The 13,494-nt window shown below is 44.7% G+C and overlaps 1 protein-coding gene across 1 annotated transcript; it reads left to right on the forward strand.

Annotated features, from left to right (window-relative positions):
- Positions 1 to 1,555: 1,555 nt before the first annotated feature.
- LOC110151753 (butyrophilin subfamily 3 member A1-like) lies at positions 1,556 to 13,494 on the forward strand. Its single transcript, XM_070456272.1, is given in 12 exon segments — positions 1,556 to 1,720; positions 2,650 to 2,710; positions 6,145 to 6,234; positions 6,469 to 6,816; positions 8,195 to 8,476; positions 9,462 to 9,662; positions 9,843 to 9,863; positions 9,947 to 9,973; positions 10,360 to 10,386; positions 10,862 to 10,888; positions 12,624 to 13,291; positions 13,293 to 13,494. Coding segments are annotated over 11 exon segments (1,782 nt in total). The 5' UTR covers positions 1,556 to 1,720; positions 2,650 to 2,682; the 3' UTR covers positions 13,356 to 13,494.

Raw genomic sequence — 13,494 nt, forward strand, 5'->3', positions numbered from 1 at the left:
AGAAAGAATGCTAACTCTTTGTAAGTTTAAAAAAAAAAAAAAGGCAGAAAATAGAACTTTCGTAAGCATCCAGCTATCTCTACCACAGAGCCTAAATTCAAACTTTTGTAATATTACTAAATTCCAAGAATTTCCTGGTGATCCAGTGATTGAAACTCATGCTTTCACTGATGTGGGCCCAGGTTAGATCCCTGCTTGGGGAAAGAAAAAAATATATATAGATAGATAGATAGGCTTTCCTGTATAAAATATATATATAGGCTTCCCTGATTGCTTAGTGGTAAAGAGCCAATGTAGGAGATGCAAGAGATGAGGGTTCAATACCTGGGTTGGGAAGATCCCCTGGAGTAGGAAATAGCAACCCACTCCAGTATTCTTGCCTGGGAAATCCTTTAGACAGAGGAGACTGGTGGGTTATAGTCCATAGTGTTTCAAAGAGTCCAACACGCCTGGGCACACACACATGTGTATGTTGTGTTGTTGGTTGTTTAGTCACCAAGTTCTGTCTGACTCTTTGTGACCCCATGGATTGTAGCCCACCAGTCTCCTCTGTCCAAAGGATTTCCCAGGCAAGAATACTGGAATGGGTTACCATTTCCTTCTCCAGGGAATCAATCTTCCCAACCCAGGGACTGAACCATGTCTCCTGCATTGACAGGCAGATCCTTTACTGCTGAGCCACCAGGGAAGCCCATATGTGTGTATGTATGCATATGTGTGTGTGTGTGTATACACATATATACATATATATAATTAAATTCCATCAGCAAAGCCATATTGAAGTCCTTTAAGCTTTAATCATTGTCCCAAGAGGCAAACAAATTGTCTTGGGAGCCTCTAGGCCACAGATAGGACCACTTTGTCCCAAAAACCACTATTAGAAACAGTATCCACAGACCAGCCAGACTCTAACCTCAGGGAATAAGAATCCTGCTGGTAGCGAAGAAAGAAATACATATGAAAATACAAATTTAGCTCAAATAAGGCTCAGAGGGTTCATGAGCCTTCTCAGCAACACCCCAAATAAGAATTTTTCTGAAAATGGAAAATATGCTAATCCATCACCAGAACACTGCTCTGGAAAATGTGAAAATTATATTATTTGATAATGAATCTGAGACCTGAATTTCAGAGGTGCTAAAAAAGGTGGAGAGGGTCTGGTTTTCTGTTCATTTTGCTCTGTTGTAAAATATATTCGCCTCCATGTGCCCTGTACATGCAAACAGACGTTAGCCAAAAGCCACAGAAATGTTTTAATTAATGCATGTCTACATCTCTTCACACGTTCAAACCTTTTATTTCTCTACTCAGTAAATCTTTTATGACAAAAAGTAAGTCTATTACCATATGTAAGACATAAAGAAGGTGTATATAATAAATACTGATTTGTACATACATACATATGCATAAATGATTCAATTAGGGAAACAGAGTGATACAAAGTGAGAATTACGCTGGGATTTTTTTTTTCCCCCCACAATCCAATATAGTTTCAGTTTTCAAACCTCCTCATTGGTTTCTGCCCAGCAACTGATGAGAAACAGCCCTCTGAGCCAATCAGAAACTAATTCTTTCACAGACAGACTCTGTTACTCTTTGTCATTGAGCATGCATCTCTCTTTTTCCTTTCTTCCAGAGAAAAGAGACTCTTATTTATAATGAGGAACTATCGATTATCTTTACTCTGTGGGCTGTAATTTTCAGATGGGGTTGCCAAGAGGTAAGTGTGGGGAAAATAGGTAAAATCCAGGGATGCGAGCCCTGAAAAGAAGGAGGCTGAAGAGCTGAGAGTGGGCCTTGCCCAAAGAAAGTGATTGGGGCTCGAGTGAGCTGTAGTCAGGGGATGAGAGGGTGACGACAGCAGGGCAATGCAAAGGCTAAAGACCTGAATTTGAGCATTTGTGGGAGAGTCACAATATGAATGAAAAAAGCTTGCTGACTGCATGTTCTTAGGAGATTACTGTGATCAGAAAGGAGCAAAGGACTCTTATCTCTCCTAGTCATCTCTGGGAAAGTGTTCTAAGAGATTCTGAAAAAAAGATATGCCTTAAAGATTTGCATGTAACGATGTTCATTACAGAATTATTTGCAATTTAAAAAATCTGAACCAACATATGCAACAGTTGGAAAATGGATACAAGCACATTGTCCAATCATGAACGGGCTTTTGGAATCATGTTTTTAATAAAGGGTTTTTGTTTCTAATTGTAACAAAGCTGGATTTAATTTGGAGCTTTAAATTGCATCTACATTTTGCTATTGAATCTTATTTATGATGAACAGCTTTAAACGTGAATGTTTGTTTTAATACTTGACTTTTTTTTCTTTAAGAGTAGTTCCTGCAAGTGGAATTTCTGGGTCAAATGATAATTTTGACAATTTTCAGGCATTGAGTATATATCTATGGTCAAAATACTTCTGGGAATCCTTATAGTCCCATGAAGCAAAGTATATGATTACTATCACAGATTATTTAAATTTTATTCCTTCATATTTTTCTCTGTTTTGACGTTGTATATAATCAGAAACAAAAAAAAACCAATAATATCCCCCCAAAATTAGTGAAAATATATTCCTCACTCTTAAGACAGCATTGAAATTGTTACCTATATAATAATGACAATAATAATAATAATGTCCTCTCTCTAGCATCTTAGAGAGCAGTTTCGAAGAGCAGAAGATATGGTGAAAGGCAATCTTTTGTCTGAGGGTATGTCCGAGTTTCATGCAGGCTCCCAAGAATTCCCAGCTAGACGTATTTCTGCTCCCAGCTCCTCCTCAACCCACTCACCTCCCTCTGCCAGCCTTGTTCTCAAAGAGAGTTCTTGGCACAGGTTTAAGAGTAGCAGGTACTATGAATGCAGGCCTTATACTGGTTTGTTTAGGGCGAATTGGTGTGAAGAAATTTTATGTATTGACATACAGTTGATTTACAGGTATTGGTATTTTCTGAACCACTAATATGTTGCAGTCAGAGTAAGTATTGTAAAAAAATTTTAATTGCTGAGTAAAACATGAAAACTTTTAAAACTGAAAACATCTGAATAATTTTCAAAGGTGGGAGGCAAAGCATAAAAGTGTCTCTCATTCAATCTTCAATTTTCAGTTTAGCATGCACTCTTTTAAGGTGATTTGGACAGTAGCATGCCAGGCTCCTCCATCCATGCAGATTCTCCAGGTAAGAATACTGGGGAGTGGGGTGCCGTGCCCTTCTCCAGAGGATCTTACCAACCTAGGGATCAAACCCAGTCTCCTACATTGCAGGCAGATTTTTTACCATCTGAGCCACCAGGGAAGTCCAAGGTATAAACAGGTACATACAAATTCATAACTTAGGTTTTCTGTTTTAATATAATCATTAATTTTCTCTGCAGTGTGCTTTTTATTTAATATATCTTGATTTTCTGGGTTAGTAACTATAAATTACTCTTAACTGCCACACTGAGTTCCCTCATACAGATCAGCCTTTATTTAACCAACCAGTCTTCTGTTAGTGGTTAGAGTGGCTGGTTAGCTTGTTTACCCCCCCTTTTTTTTTTCACTTTTAAAAATAATGTTTCAGTATCAACCTTACACACAATTCTCTCTGCACCCATGCAAGTGTTTTGCTTGACCAGATATCCGGAAGTGAAGTTGCTAAGTCCATTGTGTACATTCTAAACTTTCTGTTTCATCATGTGTCATGAGTAACTGAAGTTCAAACAGGTTTTTTAAATCACAGAGCTGGTGAATCACAGCACCATGACCTACCTCCCACACCCTTTTCATTTCCAACATCTAACACATAGTGGCTCTGGCACACAGTGAGTGCTCGACAAACATTTGTTGAAGGAATGAAAATGCCTGAGTGAGACCTGGCCTTATTCTTAACTCTCTAAGTCACTCGCCTTGGGGTTAAGAAGTAGTAGGTTCACGGGACTTCCCTGGAGGTCCAGTGGTTAGGATTAGTCACTTTCAGTGGCAGTGGTCCAGATCCTGCAAGTCAGGAAGCTTGGCCAAAACTTTAAAAAAAAAAGAAGTGGTAGGTTCAGCCTCTGATTGACCCAGGGAATCTGCCAGGATCTTGACCAAAGTCTGATGGGAGAGTGATGTGATCTTTGTGATGGCCATGGGTTGGGCCTAAAGGAGACAGATGGGCACACCCTGAGTCATTCGTCAGCACACCATTCCATCTGACATTTTCAGGAAAGGAAAGAACACATGATGGGAGGAGGGAAAGGGCTCCATCTGGAGTTCTTAGTCTTGTCTTGGAATAATCAACTCCCAGGCTCTCCACTATCTAGGGAGGATGACAACTCTGGTGAGGTTGGAGTGGAAGCCAAGTTAGAACTCCAGCTATAATCAAGCCTGGCTAGCTGTCAAGGGCCCCACACTTCTCTTATCACATAAGGTGAAGGTGCTTTTATGGACCAAGATACATTTGGAAACACTGGGCTGGAACTGGGGAGTTGCAGGGGCCCTGCCTCTGAGCTGGGAGAGCCCCAGCACTTCATAGAGGCATGAGCTGCGCTGGTCTGCTGTGAGTTTGGAAGTTGACGTATTTGCCCTTCTGTGCAAGTGCCAAAAATTACATCTCCACCCCTAAAAGGCACTTCCCTAGCAGTGCAAAGACCAAGATAGGGAAATTATCCATTGCTGGTGAGCCCAGAGGCAGGCCATCTGCCAAGGAGCATTGATAAACACGGGAGGAACGGGAAAACAGAAAGAGAACCATTTCCTTTCCAGAGATGTTTCTCCCACTAAAGAACAGATGTTTCCCCCCAAATAACTTTTTTTTTCTTGGTCACACATGAGATTAGTTCCTCAACCAGGGATCAAAGTTGGTAGTGAAAATGCAGAGTCCTAACCACTAGACCACCAGGGAATTCCCAGAACAGTTGTGAAAAGAGTTTACTAAAGGTTTACCAAGTTGCAACACTTGCATGTCCAGGATAGGCTTGCTCTTTGAAACCACTTTATTGAAAAATAAGAATAAATGCTTTAATACAACTAAGTTCCCAGTGGAAGCACAGGAGGCCAGGCTCTGCTCTCTAAGCCAGGCCAAAAGAGCATTATCATTATACAGTAAAATGCTTATCTCCATAAACTCTCCACCTCCCTTCCTCTCATTAGTTGGATGACACCCAACTATTCTGATCATCTAAACTGAACTGAAATGCTAGTGAGTATTGATGGTTTAATATGTCAGCCCTCATCCATTCACTAATTCAACAAATATTCACTGAGGGTTCCATGTGAACCACCACCGTTCTTACAGGTGTCTTACACATCGGGAAACAAAATAGACCAATATCATTGCTTTGTGGAACTTACATTCTAGCAGGTGGAGGCAGACGATAAACGTATGATATGTTCACTGGTGAAAATGCAATGGGAAAAAGAGAGAAGTTGAGGGGGATGGGAACAGTTTGCCACAACTCTGTGATCAGAGAGGGTCTCATAGAGGAACTGACTTTACAGGAAAGACTTGAAAGAGGCAAGAGAGTGAGCTTGTGGATGTATGGGGAAGAGGGTTCCAGGTAGAGGGAAGAGTCGAGGTCGAGGTCTTCTGTCATGTTCTGTCCAAGGAGCAGTAGCAAGGACAGTGCCTGGAGATGAAGAGAAGCATGCAGCTCCAGGAGGGCCATGCCAACCATTGGAAGGACTTCAGTGTCTACTCAGAATGAAATGGGAGCCCGCAGAAGGTGCTGAGCAGAGGAGTGACAGGATGTAACTCAAGGAATGTTCTGGATGTTGTACTGAGACTGCAGGGAACACAAGCAGAATCGGAGGACCCAGAGAGGAGCATCTTATATTAATCAGGGTGTGATGGTGGAGGCTTGGACCTGATATAGCTGGGGAAGTGTGGGCGAGTGTAGAGATTCTGAACATACTCAGTAGAGCCAAGGATTTCTTGATGGGTTAGGGTTACTGTCTGCACACTTAACATACATATTTTTACAGGAGATTTTCCATGTGGTAACTAAAGCTGAAGAGACTCCCAAGCAGACATTTTGGCAGAGGAGGATCATCAGTCCTCACACTACTTATCCTGTGTTTCTCCGTGAGTCGGCCCTGGAGAGGTGGAGGTTCCCACACAGAATTCTCCATCTTCTTCCAGGTGGTATTTCTGCCTGACTCTTTCTGGCATCTCTCTGTTTGCAGCTCTGATGAAAATGGCTTGGCCCCTAGATTTCCTGCCATTCCACCTCCTTATCTGCCTCATCTCTGACCAACTGCTCACTCCTTGCTCAGGTAGGAAACAATGTTGCTTTTTTGTATTGGAAGCAGATAATTACCTGTTGGCACCCAGTCAGAACCTTTGATCCCCTCATTCCTTGAAGCCCTGTTGCAAATTGAAGGCTCACATGCCATTAAGACAAATGTCCTTCTCTCAGGATCCTATTCCTCTCTAGGCTTTTCTAAGCCTGAGACACCCCCTTCCCATCACGGCCTCATGGAATTCCCTGCCCCCCCTTTTCTGACCAGCTCAGTTTGCTGTGATTGGACCCCCTGGGCCCATCCTGGTCATGGTGGGTGAAGACGCCGAGCTGCCCTGTCACCTGTCCCCGAAGATGAGCGCGGAGACCATGGAACTGAAGTGGGTGCGGTCCAGCCTCAGGCAAGTGGTTTTAATGTACACCCATGGCAAGGAAGTGGAAGACAGACAGACGGCAGAGTACCAAGGGAGAACTGAGATTTTAAGAGATGGCATCACTGCAGGGAAAGCTGTTCTCCGCATACGCAACGTTAGAGCCTCTGACAGTGGAAACTACCTGTGTTATTTCCAAGATGGCAACTTCTACGAGAAAGCCTTATTGGAGCTGAAGGTTGCAGGTGAGCCTCCAGTTTCTGTTCTGAGTGTGTTCCTCTTGGGACCTAGGAGCAGATACAGAGTTTTTGCTCCAAATCCACCTCTCAGAGCTCTTGGCTGATCATCAGGAACTGCCTCCTTTGTCTTCTGACTTTGTTTCTCCGAGACCCTCAGGAAAGAAGCAGGTCTTCCTCCAGGAAGACACCCTCCTGTATGCTATCGTGTCAAGTAAAGAGCTCCCTCCTGCCGACTGCCAGGGTCTAAGCTGGGAATTGTAAGGTCAGGATGGGAAGGATAAGAAAACATCTCCTTGGAGATGGTGCATGGTTGTCTGGGTTCAGTTGCATTCCAGGTGGCTTCTGGGGGCCCATCCAGGTATTCACCGCCATGAGCCCTGGGAGGCTGACCTGTAAGGGCAGCATCTGGCTGTCATTGTTCCCCACACCACACCCCCTCGGAGCACACTTGTAATTGGACCAGTTGACTTCAATCCTTGCTGCAGGAGGGGTAATGCATGCCCTGGGGGAGCATGGGGTGTCTCAGGAAGAGGGTGACAGAGGAGACTTATTATAGACTTTGGGCTTCTGTTAGGGGATTTAGGGCAAGGTTTATGCAAGTGGGCTTTGCTCTGGATGGGATGCTGTCAGAGGAGGAGGTATATTTCTGTGGGTGGATAACTTCATAAATCTTACCCAGGAGGAAGACTAGAGTGAGGCTAGTCTGGGACTGGTAAAGGAGTGGCATCACTCAGCCAGGACAGGGGCATGTCTGGTCAAGGTTATGTTTAGGACAGTGCTCGTATTTTTCTCTATCTTCAAACATGATTGTTGTTGGTCTTTTGTCTTCACCTGTCATAGTGACAAAGGCCCCTCTGATGCTGATATTCCATGAAATTGCTTGTGTTCCACAGAACACCAAGACTCGACTCATATTCCATCTTAAGGATTGCATATCTCTTGCTCTTGCCGTGTAGCTTCTGGCTGGGTTTGGTCCATGGGGAGCCATAGCAGAAGGTAGAAGGAGGGAGAGAGAGGGGTCAGGGTACTTATGCCCCTGGCTTACTTACTGCAGGGCCACCTCTAGCTGGCTACATGCCCTTCCAGAAGATCACAGTTCCTCTTATGAAAGCTCTTTCTACATGACTCTCCCACTTTAGGTCTTCAAAACAGCTCCCTCTTCACTCCCCTTTGGGTTTAGGGGTGGGTGGTAGCACTCCATTGTTCCTGGCCCTGGAGTACTGCTCTATTCCATGTAGTTTTCTCCTCACTATGACCACCTTTTGGCAAACAGCTTCTTAGAAAACTCTAGTTTAATTTTCTGAGTGTGCCATCCAATTCCTGTTGAGACCCTCACTGACACAGGATGCTTCCAAGAATTGAGACTCTTTCATCCTTTCCACAGCACTGGGCTCTGATCTTCACATTCAAGTGAAGGGCCATGAGGATGGAGGGATCCACCTGGGGTGTGAGTCCGCCAGCTGGTATCCCCAGCCCCAGATTCGGTGGAGAGATGCCAAGGGCCAGAACATGCCAGCTATGACAGCACCTCCGGCTGCAGATGGAGCAGGCCTGTATGCAGTCACATCATCTCTAATCGTGAAAGGCGGCTCTGGGGAAGGGGTGTCCTGTATCATCAGAAATCCCCTCCTCAATCAGGAAAAGACAGCCCAGATTTCCATCGCAGGTGAGTACCCTGCTTAGTTGCAGGTATACTGTGAGGAGCCATGGCTGTTGGAAGAAGAAGGATGTGAACACCTGGGACTAATATAAGGAAGTCAATTATACTTCAGTTTAAAAAAATTCCTTAAAAGAGACATATGTAAAATTTAATATAGAAAATTAGACAAAATTACAACTTAAACATTAACCAACTGAAATCTAGTATAGCCATATTAAAGAAAAGTATAAAAACAAATAAAAAATGTTTTAAATAAATTTTTAAAAAGAAAAGAAAGGGGGATGTGTTGTTCTCTGTGGTATACAGTGAAAGTGAGTCATTGAGCTGAGTTCCAGAGCCTTTTATAGAACTAGTTTTTTGGTTTTTTTTTTCCTCTTGTTTATGTCAGAAGGATTTACTGAGCATTTCCTATGTGCCAGGAACGGTGACAGGCAATAGGAACTGGAGAGAAGTGGCGAAGATTGGATCCTTAAGCAAAGACAAATGACAAAGTTGGGGGTGGGTGGGTTCATGTACAACTCATAATTTAGGGGAAATGCTAATCCCATTAAAATATAGTACAAACCAGTAGAAAAAAGAGCAAAGGATATGAATTATTAGCTCACAGGAAAGGAATAACACATGAAAGAGTGTCCAACCTCACACAGTAGAGAAATGTGTATTAAAACTTGTGCGAGTGGACAGGAGACTCAGATGATGTTTTATGTGCTTTTACTTGATACAGGAATCATGTGAATGTAACATATTGTAAATTTTAAGTAGAAAAAAACTTGATTATGATGCTTAAGTAACACATTTACATGTGAGAAAGACATTTCAGGACAAGTTCTGGTATTATGTTAGTACTGTATCTATAAAACCTTAGCAGGGCTTGCTGAAGTCTTACCTAAAGGTCTCTGAGAACTTAGGAAGAGAAAGATTTTGATGTCAGGAGATGAACTCCATGAACCCTCTCCTGAGGGTGAGAGACTAAGACTGGATCCCATTGCAGACCCGTTCTTCAGGAGGGCCCAGAGCTGGATCACTGCCTTTGCAGGGACCCTGACAGTCTGTCTGCTGCTTCTCGCTGGAGCTGGTTACTTCCTGTGGCTACAGAGGAAGGAAAAAGAGGCTCTATTCATGGAGAAAGAAAAAGCAATAAAGGAAAAAGAAAGAGCTTGGGCAGAAAAGGAGCAAGAACAAAGAAAAAAAGGTATCTGACCTGGAGAGGGAGTCTAAGGCCCATGCTTTGCAGGAGGGAGCTGGATCACCTCACCCCATCCCCACCCCTCACACCCAACCCAGCACTTGGTCATCCTTAAGATTTATTTTCTAGAGGTCCTCCTCCTTCCACCCCCATAACAGTACTTTTTTTTTTCTGCTTCTTTTCCAGAGATGCTCCAGTATGAGCTCAGTAAGTTCTGATTCCCCCAGGGACCCGTGCTCATCTTCCTATGACTTACCACTTAATGACTCACCACTTTTCTTCCATTGCAGAGTGGAGAAAGGTCCAGTTCATGGCTCGTGAGTAGCTCTGACATTTTCTCTAAATTCGCATATAAGACTGTCTCTGGCAGAATATTTTCCAGCCGGGTTCCTCAGCCCCTAACTCTGCCCTGGGAGGAAGGAATGTTCTGGATCCTTTTTTCCAGGAAAAGAAATATGGGTGATTGGGGAGGGGGAAGTAGTTGGTAGGGAGAATAGAGAGTGTTTCCTTTTTTAATAGAGAAAGGGGCCTTCAATCTCCTTTCCTAAAGAAGAGAGGGGAGGTGAGAGTTGAACAGGCAGAGACAGAAGGTTGGAAGGGTGGAGTGGTCAAAAAGAAGGCGAGATGAGGCAAAAGTAAGAGAAAGGAAACGACTCAGAAATGACAGAGTTCAGATGATGTCTCTACCTTTCTTCCATTGTAGGTGGGGAGAAGTCTCAAACCTATCCAGGTGAGTGACCCGGATGTTCTCTGAGTTTCCTGGCACAGGTAGATAAACATTTAAACCTTTTCCCTGCTGTGTGACCCATTGGCATTTGCAGTAGGAATACTCAGATCTAACCCAGAGGCTCATTTTCTGTGGGGAGGACCACCCCTGCTTTTCTACAGCCTCAGAGGGGACCTTCAGATATAGTGTCTGGGCAGTATAACCACTCCCTGCTCTGCCAGCATACACACCCACACCCCCACACACATCCACACATACACACACACAGCCTAGTATAGCCTGGCCATGTCACCTGCAGCCCCAACACAATAAAGTGAAGAAAATCCACCATTTTTGAGAGGTTTTATGCCTGATCTACCCAAGCTATAGATGAAGGAAGAGACTGAAGAAAGGGACACAGAAAAGGCTCAGTGAGGAGAATGGGTGAGGGAAAAATCAGAATTAATGAATGTTCCTCTTTGTGTCTCCTTTCTTTCAGAGTGGAAGAAGGCCCTCTTCCAAGCTGGTGAGTGAATCACTGTACATCCCCTAGGACAAAAACCCAAGGGACCATATTCCCTTTTTCTGTTCCACTCTTGAGATTCTGGGACAGCAAGTCCCTGGGACTGGGAGAGTTCTAGTTGGAGATCTCAGTCTCCAGCAGCCTTCCACTGAGTACCCAGAGAACTGGGGAGAATTGCTCTCCTGGGCTTCCACAGATCTTTATGGGAAGGAAGAGGCATCAACAATGGAGGTGAAGGCAAGGACAGGCAGGGTGAACTAATATTGCAGTGAGAGTGCAGATGCAACATGAGCAAGGAAAGAAAGCAATGCTCAAAGGTCATGTCCTTTCCCAAGGTCCATATGCCACCTCTTGCCACTGTGTGTCCTCAAGTTATTTGATGTTTTGAGCTTCAGTCTCCTCACTTGTAGACAATGATTGTTGTTGCTATTCATGTGAGAGTTGAGATAAAGACTAAATGAGTTAACGAATGTGTACTTGGTCAAAAAGTCAGGAAAAAAGAGATGGTATATTCAAAATGGGTGGTTGAAGAGGGCTTAAAGAATAAACTATTTACAAAGGGAAGAAAGAGAGCAAAGGGAAACCGATGAAGGACTATTCAGTCCCCAAGGGTTCACAACAGTCGGGTGCTGTCACCATGCTGGACCTAAAGAGAAGGGGAGGAGAGCGTTTGGCCCCCAGGAACCTGTAGCTCACAAAGAGGGCAGCCTGAGATGAGTCATCCCCTTGGTCAAGCATCACCCCCTGAAGCTGGCAGGGAAGAAGGGGAGGAGGAAATAAATGCCGTGCCTCTCTTCTTGCTCCTTCCAATCTTCAGCTAGTGCCTCCCACTGACCAAACCCAACAGGTGACCAGAGGCAAGGGAGCCCAGTGCCACTGTCCAAAAAGGACAGATTTCCGGGGTCCAGAAGAGGGTGGAAGAACATGGAGAGTAGGTCTGGGAGCACATGAAGCCCTCAACATAATGCCCCTTAGCACAGAAATGGACTGACAGCTATTAAAACATCAGGGACTTCTTCCATGCCTGGCCCTGAACCAAATACACAACGTGTGTTATCTTCTACTCTAAAGATTAGTAATTTTTTTAGCCCCATTTTTCAGATAAGAAAGTTGAGGCTTAAAGTATTATACAGCTTGGGTCAATGGAAAAAAGAGAAAAGACATTCACTTCATGAGTGGTAGCACAAGGATTGAAATGTAAGCCCATATGCCTAATGGAGCATGAGCTTCCCAGGTGGCACCAGTAGAAAAGAATCCACCTGCTAATACAGATCTGGGTTTGATCCCTGGGTCAGGAAGATCCCCAGCAAGAGGGCACAGCAAACCACTCCAGTATTCTTGCCTGGAGAATCCCATGGACAGGGGAGCCTGGCAGGTTACAGTCCACTGGGTCACAAAGACTTGGACACTACTGAAGTGACTTAGCAAGCATCTACGCCTATGAAGTACAGGTGGGCAGAGTCACTTCAGGGAGAGAAACAGAAAAAAGGTAGCTGGAAGGAGGCAGCTCTAGATGTTCGTTAAGCAGACCCTGATGCTCATCACTTTCCCCTTTCCTACTGAACACAAGCCCCCTAGGGCTTTCCTCTGGTGTTGCGGAGAGGGTCACATTCAGGGCAGGCTGTGGGCCCACCCCTGGACTTGGGCTTCCTCAACCAGACCCAGGGCTTGAGGGCTGAGGCTCTGAGATCTAGGAACAATGGTTCACCCACAATCCTGCCCCCCAAACTTTCTGCAGAGGATGTGATTTTGGATCCCAACACAGCAAACCCCATCCTGCTCGTGTCTGACGACCAGAGGAGCCTGCAGCGGGCAGAGGAACGCCGAAATCTGCCAGACAACCCCGAGCGATTCGATTGGCACTACTGTGTGCTTGGCTGTGAGAGCTTCACATCAGGGAGACATTACTGGGAGGTGGAGGTTGGGGACAGGAAAGAGTGGCATGTGGGGGTATGCAGGGAGGACGTGGAGAGAAAATCCTGGATTAAAATGACCCCGGAGAATGGCTTCTGGACTATGGGGCTGTCTGGTGGGAATGACTACAGGGCTCTCACTGAGCCCCGGACCAAACTGACAGTTGCCAGCCCTCCTGAAAAAGTGGGGATTTTCCTGGACTATGAGACTGGTGAGGTCTCCTTCTATAACGCCGTGGATGGATCTCATATCTACACCTTCCCGAACACCTCCTTTTCTGGGCCTCTGTGGCCTGTTTTCAGGATTTTGACCTTGGAACCCACTGCCTTGACCATTTGCCCAGTGTCAACAGGAGCAGGGAGTCCTGGGGTTCCTGACCTAGTGCCTGACCTTTCCTTGGAAACCCCAGTGGTCCTGGGCTCAGCCGACGAGAACGGAGAGCCTCAGGCTGAAGTCACATCCTTGCTTCTCCCTGCCCAGCCTGCAGCTGAGGGTCTCTTCCCTGACAGCAGTGACAAATCGCAACCATAAAATGCTAAAGGCACACACAGTGTGAAGCACTCTACTAATATTCATACAGTTATTTATTCTATATGGACAGTTAAGTTTGATACCACTATATTGTCTCACTTTCTAGAGGTTACTCAGCTAGTAACTGATGGTTGGGCATTGAATAATAAAACATTTACAGATGA

This window comes from Odocoileus virginianus, chromosome 27 (assembly GCF_023699985.2).
Source record: "Odocoileus virginianus isolate 20LAN1187 ecotype Illinois chromosome 27, Ovbor_1.2, whole genome shotgun sequence".
NCBI classification, from domain to species: Eukaryota; Metazoa; Chordata; class Mammalia; order Artiodactyla; family Cervidae; genus Odocoileus; species Odocoileus virginianus.